The 23,044-nt window shown below is 45.0% G+C and overlaps 1 protein-coding gene across 1 annotated transcript; it reads left to right on the top strand.

The window, feature by feature from the left end:
• The first annotated feature begins 6,937 nt into the window (after nt 1–6,937).
• ZPBP2 (zona pellucida binding protein 2) lies at nt 6,938–15,027 on the top strand. The gene is made up of 8 exons (XM_075559329.1): nt 6,938–6,986; nt 7,204–7,269; nt 8,691–8,816; nt 9,444–9,605; nt 10,596–10,814; nt 11,334–11,416; nt 13,885–14,065; nt 14,621–15,027. The coding sequence occupies exons 1-8, from the start codon at nt 6,938–6,940 to the stop codon at nt 14,713–14,715; spliced, it is 981 nt and encodes a 326-aa protein (XP_075415444.1). The 3' UTR covers nt 14,716–15,027.
• The last annotated feature ends 8,017 nt before the right edge of the window (nt 15,028–23,044 follow it).

Raw genomic sequence — 23,044 nt, forward strand, 5'->3', positions numbered from 1 at the left:
TTTCTGTGACACAAACAGCTTGCACGCCATGTTGATCTGACCTCAAGTCTGGCGGTTTAAACCCTCCCGTGGTCCCTGAAAGACCTGGAGATCTTAGCACACAAATATGTGTTGAGCATCTAACTACAGACTCGTTTGTGTGTCCATCACACATTCTCGCACATGGCCTACAGATGAAGTCTGAGTCAGGAGATCTGCCCCTGTTAAAATTACAACCAAGAGATCCAATGGATCAGTTGTCCTCTGTAACACCAGGGATCAGAGTCTATTCAGTGGCAGCAGGTTTGGGGGTGGTGGTGGTGTTGAGGCAGCAGAATACACTGTATGTCCTGTGATGTTTGGTGTTTCTTTTCACAATAATCACCCTTGACACAAAAATATTTGTTGAGCACCTAACTAAGACAAGTTTCTGTATGAATCACATAGTTCTCAGACATGGCCCACAAATACAGTTTAAGTCAGGAGCCAATTAACATTGGGTATCTAATGAAAGCTCAACCAATAATCTTTTAGCCCTAAATAAGTATAAATATACATATTTATATGTAAACAAGAAGTTTATAAGGATGTATTAAAAAGCATCACTATGTATGTATCACAAAAAGCTTATGCTAGTTTTATGGCAATGTGATATAGACATATGACATTGAGCAGGAAAGGCAAATTTCTGTTAATAATTTAATTGACTAAGATCTACTAACTAGCTAATGTAAAGTTAGTGAGAGGATTTGACTTCAAGTGATAGTGTAGCCAAAAATTACAAAAAGTATTGTTGAGGGAGATTAGATTACTACCAAGACTCTGGAGAGCAGCACATATTCAAAGGCATGTTATTGGCCAACATCTCTGAGCCGGACACCATTGTTTCTGACTCTATTGTTCAAGACGCTTGCTCAGGATGCAGCATGCATGTGCCCTTGTTTCCTAGGAGAGATTAAATTTCTCTTCGGGAGTGAGCACTCTAGTTATTGTTCCAGTACACCCACATTTTATAAATTCAGGTTCATCTCAGTTTCTCTTCAACAGCCATGATTGAACCAGGAAACATTGGTTTGAAGCCCTGAAAGACTCCTATTCAACAGGCTATTTCATCTGACAATGTCATATAAAGAAAATTGCAATAAATACCTGTTGATGAGAGAAAAGGTGAATGAAAACAAATGACTTTATATGGTTAAAGAATGACTATGTGGTCTCATATTTCAGAATTAACTATAGCATATTCACTTGACCTACAGATTAGGCAGAAAATAAATGCATTCCATAGAATATTTAACTTTCTTGCATTGTCAAGAGAAGTATAATGTAGACCAAATCTCTACTTATTCAAGATTGTGACCAAAATATCAAGATTAAAATGATTTAACTGTCAATGTCAAAGACATGAGCCAGATTAATCAATTTTGCATGGCTACTATCATATTTTACTGTCCTCAAGAGCTAGCATTACAATAGCTAAAATGGAATTTTTTTCATTAAACATACTCTGGGTAAATATAATCTACCTCCATGGATCCATCCATCTAATCTAGTCACTTAGGTTTACAACTAATCACAATATATAAAGTTTGTACATTCTGAGTTAAACTCTGCATACGTCTTCATGTCTTACTTCTTCTGGGAGTCTTCATCCAGGTTTATTTAAAAGTTTATGTTAAAAGAGTACTATCCTAAATCATGTTTAAATTAAGTTAAAAATGTTCTCATTTCACCTTTAAAAAACTAATTTTGTGGTGCTAACATTTGAGAAATGTTCCAATTTCCAGGAATTGACAAGATTCTGTAAATGATTCTTGAGAAGTGATGATTAAAATTAAGAAAAGATAATGTTGGAATATTGATTTATAAAGTCATCAAAGCATGTTTAAAGGTGAAGTATGACTGGTTTTTAAACATTTATCTTTCAGAGTGGAGAGCAACAGAACTTTCCCCCTCTTGTCTAATGAAACCCTCACATGTTACAAATTTTACTTTGTAAAATGTTACTTCTTCAACATTGATCCTTTTTTAAAATGAAAAGCACAAAGGCTTTTTCATGTGAGACATAACAAAGTATTAGTCAACAAAGATCATGTTAAAGTTTCTATTTAACAAATTCATACAGTTCATTGATCTATCACTTAGCATTTACTAAGGGATAAAATGAGCCAATATTGTAAAAGCATTTATAACGAAGCATACCCAAGGACAAAGCGAGGACTTAGGACAATAATACTCAGATTGCGAAACAAGTCTTACTGTACTAATTGATCGTGTATTCCTAATATTCAATCAAATATTTAATTTTTAGAACTATATTATACTCTGGAACTAAATCTACCAACGATCAAGGTTCATTGGCAATGAGAGGCCCTTCAATTACAAAGAAAAAATTCATGATCTTCATCCATACAATTCGTATCAAAAGTAACATGTAATCCGTTGAGTATGTATTAGTGTCTCATTTTTTAACAGGGTGAATGCTTTTCATACAAGTTCAGATACTCTAACTAGCTCCACCTTCCCCAAATTGAGATCCTTCTGCCATTTTCAGCAGCACTTGGCTGACAAGGCTATTAACGAGTCTGCAACACTGGTGTGACCGTTTAGTTATCCCAAGGAAATCCACACTACCCGTTCTCTAAGCAGCAAGGGTGGCTCTACATCTACAACTTTCAGAGTTCCAAAGCAACTCGTAAAATCAGCCTCATTTTCACCTAGAGTGAAAGACCGTCAGAAGATTGAGTTCCGAGGGAGCTTCAGCGTGAACCCCTTTCTAAAGTGCCCATCCCTACTGACCCATGGGGAAAAGGGGGTTGCACTTGGCTTTCCAAACGGGTATCTTGGATTAGCCTCATCGCCCCCCCCCCACCGGACGTCCCCAGGAATGCGTTCTGTCCACCGGGGCGGCTGCCATCCAGGGACTCCCCATCACGCTCCCCGCAGGCAGCCCGGAGGTCAGGGCGGGCCCGCGGGGCTCACAGCCCCTAAGCAACACAACGGTGCCCAAGGGGTCCCTTTTCCAGCAGCGCGGGGATGCGGGTGCCGAGGGGCGCCGGCTTCGCCCCCCGAAGCAACCCCGGCTCCCCTCCGGGCAGAAGAAACACCGGGCAGAAGCCGAAGGCACACGCCCTCTGCCCGAGCGCCGGCCGCTGCTGGGGCGCCCCGGGCGGGCGCGGGGCGCGGGCTGGAGGCTCACCTGCCATGGCGCCGCCGCGCTCGGCTCGGCTCGGGCTCGGTTCGGGCGCTCCACGTGCTCGGGCCGTCGGCGGCGGGCGGGGGTCCCGCGGGCGTCCCCGGAGCGGGCTCGGAGCGGCGCTGGCCGGCGGGGACTTCTCTGCACGCTCCTCGGCGAGCGCCGGGCCGGCCGCCAGCCCCCTCTGCCGAGTCACACGCGAGGGTGGCGACGGCGCGGCGGTGACTCGCCGCCCCGCGCCTCGGTCGGACGTGTCGTGGACCAGGACAATGTCATCACCTGCGGAGGGCGGGGGTCGGGATCGCCCGCTCGCTGGAAAGAGCACATTCAAAGGGCCCCTTTCGCGGCGGCGTCCGCAAGAGCGGGAACTTCCCCGCTGGGCCGGGAGGGGCGGGTGGTCCCAGCAAGGAGCGCCCACTTCGCCCTAAGGATTATTCCTGCCCTGTTTGCTTCCACCGCGTTAAAAAGCTCTGGTGCAAGTTTTCAAGACGTGCTAAGACGGCTCCAAACGTTTCTGGCACTTTCCTCCACTCTTCCTAGCCACCACCCCCCCCCCCAACTCTCCCGACCTTTTTTTTCCGTGTTAGGAAGCAATTGACTCTCTTCCTACCCCACCCTTTTTCTGGGAACCGGCTGGGTTTTTTCAGCACTCAGCACAAAATGCCCCCCTCCGTTCTATTTTGTGTATTTATGCTCTACTTCGCTAGCTTGTTCCGGATAAGATCTGAACAAGTGTACAGAAACCCATATGCTCGCTCACGTAAGGGGTGAGTGAGGGACGCAATGAGATAGGAAAAGTAACTCAACGATGTTAGGACACGGAGGTGTACCAGACAACATCTTTTTTCCAACATCCTCTCCATTTTATAGAAGTAAAGCACCCATTTGCCTGCACCGAGGGCAAAGGGGAAGTGCCCACATGAAGTTTTTCAAAAGCAGAACTTTTTTTCTCACCAAGGTCTAAGGGACATTGTTTGGGGTTACAGGTGCCCATTGCAGTTGAAGTGGACAGTAGAAGAGCCATTCTCCAGAAAGACCAGGCTCCCCACGGTCTTTTTGATTTGTTCATAATGAGTATGCAAATACCTTGAGACTTTAGGGTGAGATGTTGTGCATCAGCAGAACCTCGCAGAAGAAAGCAGCACTTACACGTGCACGTTAGCATTTATGAATTGTAGAGCATGATAAATAATGCTTTGATCGATCCGGAGGTAAACATTTTCCCGGCAAGTGAACAGATGGCACGGGCTTTGCCGGAAGACCATGGGAACACGGTAGCATCTCCATCGCTTGTTCAGGGTGGGGTTCTGCCGCATCATACCAATGTTGGAGAAAAACTCTAAACATCCCATCTAATTTTAGCACTGAAAGGGGAAATTTGTTGTTTGTTCGTTTCTAAAAACAAAAAATAGCACATCAAAAGCAGCAGAAGAGGAACTGTAAAATCTCACAGGGATGGTGTGAGGATGAAGTTACTTGGTGAGTAGAAAGTTGTGAAGAACGTCTGTCCTCATCCATTACAGTGGGCTTCATAAATAAATAATGTGCCACTACTCTGTAAATACTTCATTCCAGATTATTTCAGACTCAAGGGAGTGCCCTTATGGAGACAGGTTTGTTCGCCTAAGAAGATGGGTAGAATAGTGGGTAGAGGGACTCCCCACCCCTTAAATGTGAGGCATATACACAATAAGCATGGAGGAGCGAGGAGGAACTTTACAGGGGAGAAACCTAACAAATACCACCTCAGCCAGGTGGTCAATGTTCACATCAACACAGATTATGTTGCTGTGTGGACCCTTGATATGTGATACAAATGGCACTTTGTGGTCTTCCTTAAAAAAAATCATAACCATAGCATAATTGGCAGAGGGGGGAATCACAAAATCCAATAGAAAGGCATTCTACAAAGCACCTGACAGGCACTACTCAAAATTGTTGAGGTCATCGGATACAAGAAACATCTGGAGATTCACTGAATAGAAAAAGAGTCTGAGAAAGGATCAAGTGGAGCCTAGGGGACGTGACTACGTGTACTGTGGTGTCTTTGGTGGGATTCTGGAACACTCAAAAGGACATCAGGTAAATACTAAGGACATCTGAGTTATTAATAATGCACATGTAAGACTCATACCATATTAAGGTAACATGCCAGTAATAGAGAAAACCGAGTCTGAGGTTTATGAGAAGTCTCTGTCCTCTTGCTATTTTTCTGTAAATCTAAAACTGTTCTAAAAGAGTTTATTTTTAAAAAGTGGATGGTTAACACAGGATATCTACTTTGAACAGACAACTTCTACTCAGCTGGTCAAGTCTCCTCTCGTAGGATTTGAAGGTTATCACACAAGATTTACAAGAATTCATTACTAATAATAACTAGGATGTTAATGAAACCCATCGTGAACTTATCCTTTGAGTAAAACTGGCATATGACAGGCTTCTAAGAGCATGGCAGATATTGCCCAAATGTGTCCTCATTATCAGCACCCTCAAAAGAAAACACTGGAAACTGAACCATGAATCTAGACCCCGTAGCCCACGGCGGATGGATCTGACTCACTGAAGCATACCTCAAGGCTTCTGCCCGATCAATCAGGTTGACAATGACTGAAAATGAAATCACTGACAAAGGCTTCTCCTGGACCACCTCAGATAGCCCAAGTACTGACTCAGTTCAAAGGAACTAAAACTGAAAACCCTTGATCTCACCCCAAATAATCATTCTAGTTTAGCCTTGTCTGAACCTGAGTCCTCGACTCACTCTACTACTCATAACCCCAACGGAGGGTCCCTTTGCTAAGAACGAGACAGCTCGTTAGGCGCCTCAGGCCATGGCCCTGACCAGTCTGGGTTCCGCTGATCGTCCACCTCTACAGGAAAAGGGCCTTCTCTATTCATTGGGCCCATCCTTTCGGGCAAGCTCACTTCACAACCCTCGATGATATTCTGCCAAATGGGGCGGGGGGGGGTGTGTGTCTCCTCCACAGTGTCTTATACGTGAACTTGAGAAGGACGATGCCACGTTGCTCTGGAGTGGGCAGACCTGCAGGTGCCAATCGAGTGCTAGCTAGCGCTTCCTCAGATTCCTGGCTTTGGACGCAGAATTGTCAGGGGAAAGTTGGGTACGGGCGTTTGAAAACTACTGAGCCGTTTCGGGCAGAGTTCACGAGAAGAAAGCCGTAGAAAATGTCCACGCAGGGTTAAACGTCTGCTTTACGTGGGCAGGAAATGCGCACTAGGTTCCTCATCTTCTCCTCCAGCCTAATCACACCGGGCTGCCCCTCCGCCCCATTTGGGACCCGTGGTATACCTCGTTAGGATGCCTGAAACGCGACGTGTTGGGTTATTCCCCATTACTGTTCCTGCTCCTGTAGAAATAACTAAGGATGCGCCCACAAGCAAAGTGCCAAGAACCCAGGAAAATGGCGCCAGGCGGGAGGCGTGAAGCGACTGCACGACGACGGCCGCTCGGCGCGAGTGGGCGGGGCTCTCGCTTCCCGCGCACTCTTCTATGGCCAGTCCGAGCCCCGCCCCGTCTAGGCCCCGCCCCGAGGCCCCGCCCTTACGCGCGAGCCCAGCCCCTCGGGTACGCATGCGCTCTCCGCGCCGTCCGCTCCCAAGGTAGCGACGGACCGGTAGTGGAGCTGAGCCCGGCAGTTCGCTCGGCTGTGTGGAGGAGAAATGGGGAGGCGTTGGGTCGGGGCTGAGGGAGGAAGGCGCCCGTCCCTCGACGCCTCCCGCGACGCTAGCCCCTGAGCCACAATGCGAGCGTGGGTCCTGCTCTCCGCGGTGCTCTGGTGGCTCACCGGAGGTGGGGGGATCTCTTCACAGCCGCACAGCGCCCCTCCCCGACTCATCCCTCTTCCCGCGGCTCCGGCTCCCTCCTCCTCCGCCCCGCCCCCACCACGTCCGCCCCGCCCCCGCCCGCCAGCCCCGCCCCCGCCCGCCAGCCCCGCCCCCGCCCACCAGCCCCGCCCCCTCAGAGCCCGGACTCCCACTAAGAAGTCAGTGCTTGCTTCCCTCCGCAGTTGCATGGCAGCGTTTTACCTTACAAAATACGAAAGGATTCATTTATGGCAGGCCGAGACACCCAGGTAATGAGCGCCTGTCGGACGAGCCGGGGGTGCCCCGGACTTGCCAACGTTCCTCCCGCCCGGGGAAGGAGCGCGAACCTGTTTGGCACACGCCTCCCCATACCCTGGGCCGTTGAGCGAGGCTGCCTCTTCCTTAGGGTCGCCCCTTGCCTTGGCCACGCGTAAGGCGCTGGGTTCCGTGCAGAGGTTTCCTGGCTGCATTCCCGCGTGGGAGGTCGTGTTCAGAGCAGAGGTTTCCACGGCTGGGAGCTGCTCCGTCGGGAATGCCCTTGTCCCTCCCCTTATTACCTGGAAGGGCTCCTCCATCCCGATGTCGCTGCCCACTCGAGTCCAACGCTCCCAAGGAAAAGCAGCCCCGCTGCCAGGCGCCCGGAGAACTCTGAGCCCGCGCCTAGCGCATGGCATGGCAGTCCCCGCCCCGCTCCAGTGGACAGGTCCTTCCCGTGGAGTGGCTGGTGGCTCGGGATCACTGACTCCGCGATAAGATGCCCGATGCACAGTGGTTGCAACTGTGCCACCTGGACTCTCCACAGTGGAGACGGCAGGAATGCGTGGTGGACTCCTCACTGCGAGGTTAGCGGTTCGAACCCATTAGCTTCTCCGAGGGAGAAAGACGAGGCCGTCTACTCCCACAGGACCAGTTCCGCTCTGGTGCCCGACGTGATTCGATGGCATCGACTTAAAATGTGCCTGTGCCATGGACTGGCTCTGGCAGACTGCTGTGACCTCACCACCACTTACTGCCACGAGGCCGATTCCCCATTCCTGCTCCCGTCAAATCCCAAACAGAACACAGAGGCTGGATTATTGTCTTCAACAGAGGAAATTTCTAGTGAAATACCAATGTCCCCATAGAGCAGAGAATGATCATCTTTGAAATGATTTTGCAACCAACAAACACAAGTCCTTTTCTGACTTTTAAATCGATTCCACTGACCTTCAAAAAAAATGAGTTCCAAATCAATACATTAACGTTAACATCTAAATGAATCATGTCCGTTTTTAACAAACAAAATAGAAATGAGTATCACAGCAAAATGAAGAAAAATGGCATGTTCTCTAGCACTCTTTAAAACTTACTATGTGGAGCAAAAATAACTTCCCCAAACCATACTCACTGACATTGAGTCGATGCTGATTCAGAGTGGGTTTCTAAGGCCATAACTGTTAATGAGAGCAGAAAGCACAGTCTTTATCCAGCGCAGCTATTGGTGGCTTCGAACTGCCAACCATTCCAATCTTAGGCCCAATGCAGAACCACTGTACCACCAGGGCTCAAAAAAATCATCTTCAGGCTATCCTAAGTGATAATGATTTAGCTGGGCTTTGTAACATAGGATCTAGGAGCAATGGTGGGAAGTGCGTTGATTTAATTTCACTATACATCATCATGTAGCTATACCTCTTTATTTTTGTCACAGGGAAAATATATGTAAAATTGCATCAAAATAGTCCAGTCCTTGTCTGTATGGATTTTAAACATGCGGAAAAAGAAACAGTGGACCCCACCTATGTATGGATTGGACCTAATAATAATAAATTAACAGGTAATTTTTTTAATTTTTGAAAGTAATTTTTAACCTGTGAATATTTAAAACTCACTTTAGCGTACTGGAGAGAACAAATGGAAACTTCAATTTTAACTGTACTTTCACTTGCTCCAATGCTAAGACAAATCATGTTGCCTCTCAGTCTGGGCCTTATTTTCTCCTTTGACAAGAAGAGACGTGGTCTTTTTACCTACTTCTCAGAGCTGTATGCGTGCAAGGTTTTCCTAAAAACCAATCATTCTTGTAGGAGACGAGGAATCTAATAGGTAATTTTTCAGAATGCTAGAAGAGTGTCTTGAAATATACGCATTATTAATGACTTTGTAGTTTATCTGAAGAAACTGTATAGTACTATCAGTGCGTTTTCTGAAGTCATTTTCTGAATTACTGACATCAGCAGTCAGAACTAGATACCAAGAAATGAATGAAAGAAAACCAATGTATGCCTATTTCAAAAGTATACTTGATGTCATGATTTTCTATGTAGTAACACGGCCACTGAATTTTTGTTAGATTCTTGAGATGAGAGCCCTTCGTTAATTTATTATTATTTTGTCACAGTCTTATGTGTACAGCTAGTGTTGGGATTGTTCAGTAGCCACCTGCTTTCCTGTTTCTGTCTAGAAAGCAGTCGAATAAACCTAACTAACACCGGAAAGCTGATGATAAGCGACTTTCTGGAGTCTTTTTCGGGACCTTACACATGTACTTTTTCCTATAAGTCTGTCAAAGCGGAAACTCAAGAAGAAAAAGTTGTGACGAAGACATATGAATTTGTGATGTTTGGTAAGAATATAAACATTTGGCTGGGTGCATTTAGCTTGGATCAAAATTAAACGTATGACTCCTTCATTATGTGAAAAGACTCTGGCCTCTAAAGCCATGTTGTGCCTCATGGAACAGTTTGGATGGCCCCGCAGGCAGAGTGGTGCTGCCCCACAGAGTTCTCAAGGCTGTGGATCGATCTCTTTCTGCCATGGAGCAGCTGGTGGGTTGGGGCCACTGATCTTTTGGTTAGCAGCCTAGTTTTGTTTTGTTTTGAATCTTCTCTGTATCATTCCAATTTTCGTATATGTGCTGCCCTGGTGATTACCCATTGCCCCATTAGGGCTCCTGCCCTCACGGCAGTTCGTCCTGAATAACCCTCCTTCAGTCCCCTATGTGGAGAGAGGCCAGTACTGTCTGTTTCATCAGTTTTGTCGGGGAATGCTAAGAAAACCAAAAACCCACACCCATTGTCTAGGAGTCAATTTTGACCCAGAGACCCAGCAGGACAGACCAGAACTGCCCAGAGGGCTTCTCTTGGTCTCTGTCACGTTTTTGTTACTCCCTCGAAGCTGCTGGTGGACCTGAACTGACATCTCTCAGTTGTCAGCCTAGTGCTTGAACTCCGCACCACCAGGGCGCCAATGTTTAATAGGACTTTTGCTGACAGCCATAACACTTGCTACACATGAAGACCCCCCCCCCTCCAAAGTTTTTTTTTCCTTTGGACACTATCACTTGATCTATAGAGGAGACCTGCAGGAGCCAGCTCTCCCTTTGTTCTAAGTAGATAAAGCAACACCAGAGGGAAATAATACCTTTTGTTAAAATTACTAGTTTCCTATTTTTCACAAAGATAAATAGATCAGGCATGTTATTAGATAAGTAACATTCTATGGTGATTTGCAAGCTTGATAAGATTTGATGCAAATATGTTATTTTTAAATTGGTAGAAGAAATTATGTTCGGCACACTCGTTTTATTTTTTTAATTGATGTATTTTTCTGGAAGCCTATCGGGAGCCCGATTATTCCTATCAGATGGCCGTGCGCTTCACCACAAAATCTTGTGCAGGGAAATCTAACGACCTGCTCTTTAGCGTGCTGAAGAAGATCTTGGATAATTTAATCTTTGATTTGAAATGCCATATCATCGAACCATCCTATAAGTGCCACCACGTTAAAATCCCCAAACACGGCCTCATGCATGAACTCTTCATAACCTTTCAAGGTAAAGCAATATTTTATAAGCATTTCTATACTTCTTTGAGACCGTGCTCTATTACAAATTAATTAGCATATCAGCGTGAGAGACCTTTATATCATAGGCCTGAAATGTTTGTTTGTAAGACACTAAATGCATTGTTGGTCTTAGCCTGGTTATGGCTTTAAAAATCAGCACACACAGTTTACATTCCAGAATAATATAGTCTTGCTTATCTCTTAGAAACCAACATTGTCTTACAGGTTTTAACGGTGCCGCTAATATTTCTCTTGCAATTTCTTATAGAATTTCTGAGCTGTGTTTTTGAGACCTTAAAAAAAGGGAGAACTGAAACGGATGGTGTTTATTTCAAAGAGTTGTAATTACTTCCATTAGCCCCCAGATGGAGTGAAATCATAATGTATATTGAAATAATGTCTGCACCTTACTTCATGAATAGGGGTAGATCAATTAACTGTATGCACAGAGCTTTCTGGAAGCATCGAGGAAGTTGTAGACTCTGTGGACCTCTCCTTCTCTTTCCAGTCAACCCTTTTGCACCAGGGTGGAAAACTTCATGCAACCACACGCTTGACTGTGAAGACATCACTAATCACAATGTCCTCCAGGTAAGAATGCCACTGCAAGGGGAGCATGTGTGAATAGTCACTAAAGATAGGTGAAGGGGGAGAGGAGGAGAGTTGGGGAGCAAGCAATGAATGTGGAAGGGGGAGAAAGCATTAGAACGGATTGTGATGATGTATATTACAACTCTTTTAAAAGTGATTTGACTGTGGTAGTGTATGATATGTGAATGTTAGACCAAGAAAAGTATTAAGGAAAAGAAACCAAATGTGACCGATGGTTACCGTGGGTGAATGAGATAGAGATTTTGCTCAGGGGGGGTGGGGGGGCAATGAGTTGATTTTAACGGCGGTGGAACGATTTGGAGATGGATATCAATAATGATTGTACAGCAGGCAGAGTGTAATCAATGGCACTGAATGATACATGTAGAAGTCATTGGACTGGAGAATGTTTTGTTGTGTATGCTTTTGTCAAAATCGAAAAAAAAATTTTTTTACACGAATAACAATTGAGTACAAGGAGGAAGCCCGTGTTGTTAAATTGATTGTGGTAAAGATCGGTCAACTCATCTTGATGTGAGTGAGCTATTGAATTGTATGATATGTGGATGAAGTGCCCACAAACCGTTAGGAAATAAATAAAACTAGTTAAACCCCCCCAAAAAGAAAAATGTAAATCTAAAAAAATAAATACCAGTACTTCAGTTAATCTCCTTAAAACCTATTTCTCTAAATGGTATTTCTAAGCAAGTGTTTAATCAGGTGTTCTTTATTTAATCATTTTATTGGGGGCTTGTACAACTCTTATCACAGTACATACACCCATTGTGTCAAGCACATTTGTACATTTGTCACCATCATCATTCTCAAAACATTTGCTTTCTACTTGAGCCCTTTGCATCAGCTCCTCATTTTTCCCCTCCCTTTCCACCCCACCTCCCTCACGAACCCTTGATAATTTATAAATTATTATTATTTTGTCATACACTGTCCGACGTCTCCCTTCACCCACTTTTCTGTTGTCCATCCCCTAGGGAGGGGGTTCTATATAGATCCTTGTAATCGGTTCCCCCTTTCTACCCGACCTTCCCTCTGACCCTCTTGGTATCACCACTCTCACCACTGGTCCTGAGGGATTCATCTGTCCTGGATTCCAAGTGCACTTTATTTAAAACAAGAAACTAGTATTGCTGGGTTTTGGTTTCAGCCTTTTAAACTAAAGGTGTGCTTTTAGAAAACTGCAGGCAAGCCAAAAGACCCAAACCCACTGCCAGGAGTTGGTTCCGACGTGGCCACCTTGTAGAGCAGAATTGCTCCTTCAGGGTTTCCAAGGAAACACTTTCACGTTCTGCAGAGCTACTCCTTGGTTTGTACGGCTGACCTTGCCCTTAGCAGCCTAGTGCTCGGCGCCCCCAGCGCTACGAGGGCTCCTTTATCCATACAGGCCGGCCCTGGTTCCTGAAAGTGCCTTGGAAGCAGAATTTGTATGCAAGCTGGAACAGGTGCACGCAATTTTCACTAGGCTTCCTTTAGTGAAGTAGTTCTCAATCTGTGGGTCGTGACCCCTTTGGGGATTGACCAGCCCTTTCACAGGGGTCGCCCGATTTATGACAGTAGCAACATGACAGTGATGAAGTAGCAACGAAAATAATTTTACGATTGGGGGGGGGTCGCTACCACATGAGGAACTGTATGAAAGGGTCATGGCCTGAGGAAGGTGGAGAACCACTGTTTCAGTGGAGGGCAGGCTGGATGCTTTTTGTTGGGTTCAAAGCATATTGCAGGAAGTGAAGGTGGTGGAACTGGTCACACATAGGAGCTGGTTTCAAATGTACCAGGGAAGGACAAGTGTGAGTTGTTAAGAGTTCAAAGCCTGGGGACTTACTGTAACTCTCCGATTAATATTGTGTAGTACATTTATGATCGAAGGATAAATTCATACACTGTTCCCCAAATGACGATTGAACAGCAGGGTGAAGAATATCCCAATCATGTCATCCTTGATTAAACTTATGATTCTTCTAAAATTGGCTCTTCCAGATTTGTGGTGGTCATCACATTTGCATATGTGCTTTCGTTTCTGCTACTCTCAGATATATGATCTGGGGGTGGGGGGAGAACGTGGTCTGAAAACTCCTTTCATAATTTATATGATTAGTTTTAAATGCTGATTAGAAAAAAAAAATCTAGGTTTCTCTTTTACCTGGCTCTTTTTTTCTGGAGCAATATGTGCATTTAGAGTGAATAAACCCCTACTTATCTACATGTGAAACAGGTGTGTTGCAAATCATTGGAAGCTAGTTTTTTGGTTTGATCTCAGTTTCATTTTTCTTAGTCATCGTGCATGTGAATTGCCCGTAATCGACATGGTCAAGGGCAGGCTGCGTCTCAGCAGTGCTGTGCAAAGCCTTGCGTGCTTTTTTAATGCACTTCATTGCTATTGACAAAAGAAGAGAGATTTGGTTCATGGTTTAGTGACTGTACTTCTCTCTGGTATTTTTCAATCTTAGGCAAGAGATCGGATTGAAGAATTTTTCCGGAGCCAAGCATATATTTTCTACCATGACTTTAATAAAACTCTCCCCGCGATGCATTTTATAGACCACAGTTTCCAAGTCATCCGTCTGGATAGCTGTCGTCCGGGCTTCGGGAAAAACGAAGCTGTGCACAGTAACTGTGCTAGCTGTTGCGGTAATTATCAACATCTACATGTTGGGGGGTGTAGTCAGTCTCATGGATGAGCAGTTCCCTTAAGATAATTACATTGAAGTTTTACAGTGATGCTCTGGCCAACAAAAAAATCACTTTTAGCTAAAGATGAACAATAATTCAAAGCCCCACATTTCTACATACATATATTTCATATATCTGAATTCTTCCTAACAGGCTATAATACAAAAGGTTTTATAAAGTTCTGATTTAAGCGACTATACTTTGAAAGAGAAATAGTGTTCTAATCCAGAAAACAGAACATGAAGTAGAAGTTCATAAATAGGGCACTCAAAGGATGGCTGATGCTAAAGAGAAAAAACTTTCGCATGTTAACTTTCTCTGTTTTTAAAATCATCAGACTACAACATTTGAAACTCACAAGTAACCCCCCCCCCGCAACTTGATGGTTGAACATGAGTAAGTCTAGCACAGGCAAAGACACGAAGTTACAGCGAAGGCAGCTTTGTACTGTTGGTATGAACTAGCACGTCCTGAAAGGTGACAGATAATGTGTGCATGTATTTTCCTCTGCAGTGGCGTGTAGTCCTGGGACCTTTAGTCCTGATATTGATGTTACTTGTCAGACCTGCATTTCCATCCTTGTCTATGGAGCCAAAACTTGCCCGTAACCTTCGAGCAAAAACCAGCAAGAAGAAGAAGAGGAGGAGAGGTGACGGCCCTGTTAGGGGATTACACACGAGTCATTCTTGTCCCAAAGCGTCTTAGAAGCCTCAGAGATAGCTCCATTAAGGAAAACCAGTGAGGCCCAAACCTTGGAAGACATGCATCTTAGAAACCGTAAGAAAGTCATTGACATGGTGTTTCTAAGAAGGCTTGTAAACCAGTATCTGCAGTGTACAAAGGAAAATGTAAGTATTAGTGGATGACTTCTCACAGACAGAATCTAACTGGCCCTGTGCCCAAGGCTATGTCACGCTCCAAGGGAGTAATGGTTAAGGATAACATAATAAACTTCATGTTTCCATATATTAATCTGTTTGAAATCACTCTTGGATGATAAAGTTACCTTATATGTTACCTTTGGAATTAGAACCTTTTGCTTTTAGGATTCTTTAAAAAATTGAGTGATTAAATACTCTTTTGTGGCTTTTAGGTGCACAGAATAATTGGGCAAATAGTACATAGATGTCCATATACCTCTTCACATCCTGGAGGTGGCCCTGGTGGTGTAGTGGGTACTCATTGGGGAGTTCAGAATCACCCCTGGAAAGAAAGGTGACGTTGTCTATTCAAGTTCCCACCCCAGAAACCCACAGGACCAGTTGCACGCTGCCGTTTCGGGTCCCTGTGAGTCAGCATCGTCTGGACGGTAGTGAGTGAGTGATCCATGTGCTAGACCCTCATTCCCTCACTGCCGCCCACACAGTTGTCCCTACTCATAGCATGCTGCATTCGTATGGTGTATTTGTTGCGATTATTGAACCAGTACCAGTATATGATTATTAACCCCAGTCCACGGTGTACATGGGGACTCGTGCTTTGTGCTGTATAATTCTTTAGTTTTACAACACGCATAATGACATGTACTCACCATCACAGTTGTCAAAGAGCAAATATTTGTGACGTTTTCCCCCTCAAACTGCCAGTTTTTTAATGCAAAAAGTATAAAATCTCAAATTCCTATGTGTGTATTTTGTATCTCCTAACTTCAATATCTTTGTAAAAGAATTGTATCTAACTTTTGAATTTACATATTTGAGCGTGTTTCATAAACATTTGTTATAATTCAGACATGGTAACAGTGGTGAGAGTCTTCCTCATAGAATTAACTCATGATCTGTGCTCCATCCATCCATGATGACTTAACATCCTTGCAGTGATCTCTGCCAATCACCTTGGGTAATATGGCTGTTGAACCGAGAAAGCATGAAAAACAAACAATTCTTTATCCTATCTGATTTTAAAAAATGCCTTTACTACAGCCAAAACGTACAACCAGATGCTCCTTCGAGGTAAGATACCAAGACTCCGTCTCACATACTTGGTTGGACAGGTGGTCAGAAAGACCAGTCCCTGGAGAAGGACGTCCTGTTTGGTAACGTATGTGGGCAGCAGTGAGAAAGAGGAATGGCCTCACCCCGGGGCCGCAGCAATGGGCTCAGCTGTGAGAACACGCGGGTGAGTGGGGGGTGCCCAGGACCCGGGAGAGTCTCCTTTTGGACCCGGGGTGCCTATAACCAACACAGGTAGCACTAACCACAGCAACGCTGAAATGCAGATAGCACAAGAGAGGGGGGACCCTGCTGTTGGGGTTCACTGAGCCCCGCAGAGCAAGACTAGGAAAAAATTGGGGGAATACATTTGGGCCTTGGGTTTTGTTTCTGTCTTTGCTCTTTTACAAAAACAACACAAGCCCTTCTTTTCCTCCTTTTTTGTTGTTGTTGAAACCTGCAGTGTAGTTTTATCCTGTGTCTGTGTGTGAGTTGCTGTGAGATCAAAGACTATGAGAAAATGCAATTCACTTGTATCTGTCACAGCCATGGAAAGGAAGATGGGGGCTGGGGAGACAGTGAGAAGGGAGAGGTGAATGTCAAAGAAAGAACATTTTAACAGCTGCCCACTGCTTATCGAATAAAACATGAATTTTCTTCTTTTTTAATCATTTTATTGGGGGCTTCCCCCCCCCCCCCCCGCAGAATAGACTGTTTATTTACATCTCTTATCACAATCCATACATTCATCCAGTGTGTCAAGCACATTTGCACATATGCTGCCATCATCATTTTCAAAGCATTCTCTCCCCACTTGAACCCCTGATATCAGCTCCCCGTTTCTTCCCCCTTCTTCCCCTGCCCGCCCTCTCTCACGAACCCTTGATAAGTTAAAGATTATTCTTTCATATTTTACATCCTCCTCCGTCACCCCTCATCCACTTTTCCGTTGTTCAGCCCCCTGAGAGGGGGTTCTAGTTGACCCTTGTGATGGATTCCCCGTTCTCCCCCTCCCTCCCCTAATCCTCCTGGTATCTCTACTTCATTGTTGGCCCTGCCGGGTTTATCTGTCCTGGATTCCCTGTGTTGTGAGCTCTTATCTGTAGCAGTGGTCATGCTCTGGTCTAATCCAATTTGTAAGGTAGATTTGAGGTCATGATAGTGGGGGAAGGAAACACCAAAGAACTAGAGGAAAGTTGTGTGTTTCATCAGTACTATACTGCACCGTGACTGGCTCATTTCTTCCCTGTGACCCCTCTGTAGGGGGATGTGCAATTGTCTACAGATGGGCATTGGGTCTCCATTCTATGCCCCACCTCCCCCATTCATCTTGGGTATGATTTGTTCTGGGTCTTTGATGTCTGATACCTGATCCCATCGACACCTCATGACCACACAGGTTGGTGTGCTTCTTCTATGTGGGCTTTGTTGCTTCTCAACTAGATGACTGCTTGTTTATCTTCAGACCTTTAAAACCGCAGACACTATTTCTTTTGATTAGCTTTCTTCACCACATTTGCTTATGCACCCATTTTGTCTTCAGTGATCGTGTCGGGAAGGTGAGCATCACAGAATGCCAGGTTATTAGAACAAAGTGCTCTTGTGTTGAGGGAGGACTTGAGTACTGCAACCTTAATTCTTAACATATAGATATGAGTACATAGTTCTATTCCTCTCTCGTTTTATACACACACACACACACACACACACATACATATGTACATGCCTGTATTTAGACTTCTATAAATGTCCTTAGCCTCCTGGTTCTTTCTTCTATTTTCTTTTTCCTATTTTGCTTTCCTCTTGTCCCTCTATCATCGTTTGGCCTTGATTCGGTTTTGGTAATTCCTCGCTGCTATATTGCCCTTGATTAAGCCTTATTGGGGGCTCTCATAACAAGCCATACATCAGTTGTATCAAGCACGTTTGTACATATGTTGCCATCATTTTCAAAACATTTTCTTTCTACTTGAGCCCTTGGTGTCAGCACCTTTTTTCCCTCCCTCCCCCTCCCACCCTCATGAACCCTTGATAAATTATAAATTATTGTTTTCATATCGTACACCATCTGCTGTCTCCCTTCACTGACATTTCTGTTGTTTGTCCCCCTGGTTGTGCTTGTGAGGGATTATATGTCGATCCTTTCAATTGGTTCTCCCTTTCTCTTCCTCTCCCCACCTTGCCCCTACCTTCATAGTATGGCAGCTCCCATTTCTGCTCCTAAGGTGTTTATCTGCCCTGGATTCCATGTGTCCAGAGATCTTATCTGTACCAGTGTACATGCTCTTGTCTAGCCAGGTTTGTAAGGTAGAACTGGGCTCATGATAGTGGGCTGGGGGAGGAAGCATTAAAGAACTAGAGGAATGTTGTGTGTTTCCTCGATGCTGTACTACACCCTGGCTGACTCATCCCTTCCTTGTGACCCTTCTGTGAGGAAATGTCCAATTGTCTACAGATGGGCTTTAGGTCTCCACTCCAACCCTCCTCATTCACATCGATGTGATTGTTTGTTTGGGGTCTTCTAATGCCTGATACCTGATCCGGTCGGTCGATACCTCATGATCACAGGCTGGTGTGCTTCTTCCTTGTGAGCTTTATTGCTTCCCTGCTAGATGGCTGCTTGTTTACCTTCAAGCCTTTAAGACCCCAGATGTTAGATCTTTTAATAGCCAGCACCCTCAGCTTTCTTCACTACATTTGCTTAAAGCAAGAATTTTCAATTGAAGTGACATTTCCCCTAATGAGGTGAAAATTGGTTGAGAGGAGGGGGATCTAAGCTATTACAATGGTTTGTGGTTTTCCAACGAGCCACTTGCATATAAAGAAATACACAGTATATCTGTGGTGTTAGCACTTCACAGGGATGGAAGCAATTTAGGGAGTAAGGCCAAAAAGAGGTAGGGAAGTGATTTTTAAAAATGAGGGGTTCTAGAATAAAAGATCACATTCTAAAGTTGGCGTTCAATGCCTTCTATAGGTTGGTTTCAATCAGTTTGTTCAGACTTGACTCCTAGCATTTCTGTATTGGGTGATGAATTAGACTGGGGCCCTACGATCTTTTCCAGCTCTAGATTCTAAGTCCTCTCCCATGTTGAACCCTTTACTATAACCAGGCGAATCTTGCTGTCTCCTGGACAGACCAGGCTCACTCCTCATACTTAGAATGGCCTTCCACTTCTGCAAAGCCTTTGATTCCCACTTTCTTTAAAGCTTTTCACACACACACACACACACACACACACACACACACACACACACACGTTTATTGCCCCACCTGACTGGTGGTAATTTTGTATCTAATCACTTTTTTTTTATCTAATCACTTTTGTTACCATAACAGTTTGAGCCTTTTGCTCATTTACAAAAGTAAGAGATTAGTTTAAGGGGTCTGTCATATCTCTTCATAATCCCCAGGTAGTACAAATGGCTTAAGCACTTGACTATTAGCCAAAAGATTGATGGTTCGAACCCTGCTCGCCCCCCCCCCCGCCCCCAGCAGCACCTCCAGAGACAGGCCCGTGATCTGCTTCAAAAGGCCACGGCCCAGAAAACCCAGTAGAACGGTTCCACTCTGCAGACGTGTCGCTGCTTCAGAAGCCACTTGATGACAACCAACTACAGCCAGCAGCAGCAAGAGCCTTCCAGTCCCGGTTAAGCTGAATGATTGTTTCCTTCTGTCACCTTTCCCTGTGATGACAAACTCCTCCCTCATGCCGCCTTTGATGCCCCACATTGCTGTTCAGAACTATCGCGATGGAAATTAAATTGAACCTGCATGCCGAGGGCAACTTTTGCTTGTTTTTTAACTTTGAGACGATTTAGTGCTGATACACTGATTCTTTTCATCAATTTTGGGGGCCTATTGGCCCAATTACACATGGAACCTAGAAAGTCCAGGTGGCAGTCTGCTCTTCCATTTCATGGGAGAGTCCCTGTTATATTCCCTGGTGGATGATCTCTCCTTGGGGGCAAAACCGAAGCCAAACCCTATAGGACAGAGGAGCATGGTGACTGTAGAACAGGTGAAGGGTTGTCCTATAGAACAGAGGAGCGTGGTGACCCTGTGGAACAAAGGAGAGTGGCTCCTGTGGATTTCAGGAACTAAACCTTTATGGCATCATCTTTCCCCCAAGGAGCAGCTGCTGGGTTTCAACCACTGACCTTGCAGTTAGTAATCTAGTATTTAACCTACTGTGCTACCAATGGTCCTTCCTTGGGGACCAACTCCCCCCCCCAAAAAAAAAAACAAAGTCCACTTCCATCAAGTCAATGTTACCTCCTAGTGAGTGTGGAAGCAGATAGCTTGAAGCCTCCCCCTTGGAGCGTCTGGTGGGTTTGAACACCGGTCTTCCAGTTACCAGTCCAATGCCCTTCCCTTGGGAAGAGACAGAGATCCCCAAACCAGCCAAACTCGAAGCTGCTAGGATAGCAAACAAAATTTCTACAACTGGGTTATGATGTAAAATAGTGAGAGGATCACTCTTTGGTTCCCGGATAAATCTGAGGAAGACTATCATAGATTTGTCTCTGATTCAGGAGCAAACAGTGCATCCTGTAAAACAATCCCATCCTTTCAGAGTGGTCTCCCAGCTGACAGCGTCACTGAGGATTGTAGGAAGACATTCCACCTCTCAGCCATACCAGTTGTTTCTGGGTGATCGAGGACACGATCTGAACAGTTAGCTCTGTGGACACGAATCCCGTTGAGGGGTTCGTCCATCAGACACGCTGTGTGTGGAAGCCACGGGGGTGGAGGACGCATGCCAGCCGTCCCTGAGCCATTGTGCTAGGAGACACCACATCAGGAGCAGAGAAGACAAGTCTCCACATCGAATGTGTGTCTCTTCCAATGCAGATGGGCCTGTTGCTCGTTTTTATTCTGTCAGCACCAAAGAAGTAGGTGCCCCGACTAACCATGGTTATCCTGAGATAGACCATGGCATAATTTTCTTAGACGCACAATGGCCGTTCTAAAACTGAAGGATATCTTAAGATACATGATCATCTGTTCTGTAAACCCATCCAATTTTCAATAAAGATTAAAAACAACATCTGAGAGAGAAATGCCTGGGAAGTTCCAGGGGAGAGCAGCGTTGCTCTCACTGCCACCGACTCAATTCAGACAAAGTCAAGCAGAGCTGTCAGTCAAACCGCCCCTGTGTGTGTCCAGGGCTGCAGATCTTTACAGGGATAGAAGCCTCATCTTCCTTCCTCGGGAGGCTGGTAGGTTTGAATGGCTGACCTTGTTGTTAGCAGTCCAAGACATAGCCCACTGCGCTGCCTGGGCTCCTCTTAAATAAGAGCTGAAATTTAAACTGTTCTACGTGCTCTTGAGACCGTAAGTCCATCGTCCTCCTGTCCATCGTAGGAGGCCCATACTACGATTACTTCCATTTTATAGATGTGAACGCAAACAGGATTTGCCTAAGGTCACGGCTATGAAATGGAAGTTAGGCTGTCAGTGGATATCTCTCTACAAGACTTGAAGGACTGCCAGTGTCTCACAACTGTTTCATGGGAGTGAGTTGCACTGAGCCATTTGTACTGCTTTATAATTTAACTGTTTATTCCTTGTGTCTTCTATCTGTATATAATTTAACAGTTCATTTCTTATGTATCTACCTATCTTTATAAATATATAGATATGTATAAAATTATCAACAATCTGGTTTTGTCTCTCTAGAGAACCCTAACACATTTTAGTACCAGGAGTGCTTCTAGAGAAATAAAATCATAAATATGGGCTTCTTAAATTGGCTCTCCAACCTGATTAGTCTTAACAGCACTAATAATGCTACTTCAACACCCCAAAGCATGGATGCGTCTGCTGCTCTTCCTAACCCATGGTGTGAACTAGCAAAGATAGTACCTAAAGAAGCACCACCGACAGATGAGACGCCGGTTAAAGCAGAGGCTCTGAGTGAGCGTAGGTTTGATGTTTTCCAGGAGTTTTGTAAGGATGACAAGTATAGGGAAGCTGGTTGGCTGGTCCTTCTTACAATGGAAAGTGTGAATAAGGAGAGGGATGATCTCAGAGCCTCAGAAGTGCGCCTCAGGTGCAGACTAACGGATTTGAAAACTTCCATCTGTGCCACAAAGGAGAGGCTTCTCTCCTCTAGTAAAAGAGCTGACATTGCTGAGAACCAGGTCCAGAGTCTCATTATGCGAGTGGCTGAATTACAACGGCAGCTGAATTGCAGATCTAGAGCAGTGTCTGATACCAAAGTGAGGGCATTGATCGGGAAAAGTTGGGACCCTGAAACATGGGATGGGAACATATGGGCTGATGATCCAGAAGAGGAGGCTATTGAGCCCCTAGAAACAATTGAGTAACCCCAGTCAATAGATCCACCCCTCCCAGCTGAAAGTATTAATTCACAATTCACACCTGAGCAGATTAGCCAAATTATTCAAGTTGATATGCCAGGTGGGCTGCATCGGTAGCATTGCCTGAGGGAGATGCCTTATAAGATATTGCTGAGAGCACCCAGGAAACACCCTCACCACCCATTATTTCCGCTAGACCTGTCACTAAAATGAAGTCTCAGAAAGCTCCTAAAGGTAAGGTTGAGATGATTACCCAAGAAGAAGTGCGCTATACTCATAAAGATCTGCTCCAGTTTTCTAATACATACAAGCAGAAGCCTGGGGAATATCCCTGGGAATGGTTACTCAGGGTGTGGGATACTGGTGCACGAAATGTAATATTAGATCAGTCTGAGTTTCTGGATATGGAACCCCTAAGCACACTCTTCTTTCAGTGTCTCTGTGAGAGAGGCTAAGAGAGGATCTAATTATTTGGTTGGTTCAATGAAGCATGGGCTTCCAGATGGCCTAGATTAGACCAACTTGAAGTACCTGACCTACCTTGGTACACTGTAGAGGAAGGCACTGAATCAACAGAGACAGGGTGGGCGTGGTTATAATAGACAACAAGGTTTCAGTAGTAATCAAAGCAACCTGTCTCGTGTGGAATTATGGCATAGGCTACATAGCCACGGAGTCC

Source organism: Tenrec ecaudatus, chromosome 10 (genome assembly GCF_050624435.1).
Source record: "Tenrec ecaudatus isolate mTenEca1 chromosome 10, mTenEca1.hap1, whole genome shotgun sequence".
Classification (NCBI taxonomy): domain Eukaryota; kingdom Metazoa; phylum Chordata; class Mammalia; order Afrosoricida; family Tenrecidae; genus Tenrec; species Tenrec ecaudatus.

Excerpts from the sequence above, each read along its gene's own strand:
- ZPBP2 (XM_075559329.1), top strand. The coding sequence starts at position 6,938 with ATGCGAGCGTGGGTCCTGCTCTCCGCGGTGCTCTGGTGGCTCACCGGA. Across the intron at positions 8,817-9,443 it reads TAATAATAATAAATTAACAG|AAAGCAGTCGAATAAACCTA; the intron begins GTAATTTTTTTA and ends GTTTCTGTCTAG. Across the intron at positions 10,815-11,333 it reads ACTCTTCATAACCTTTCAAG|TCAACCCTTTTGCACCAGGG; the intron begins GTAAAGCAATAT and ends TTCTCTTTCCAG.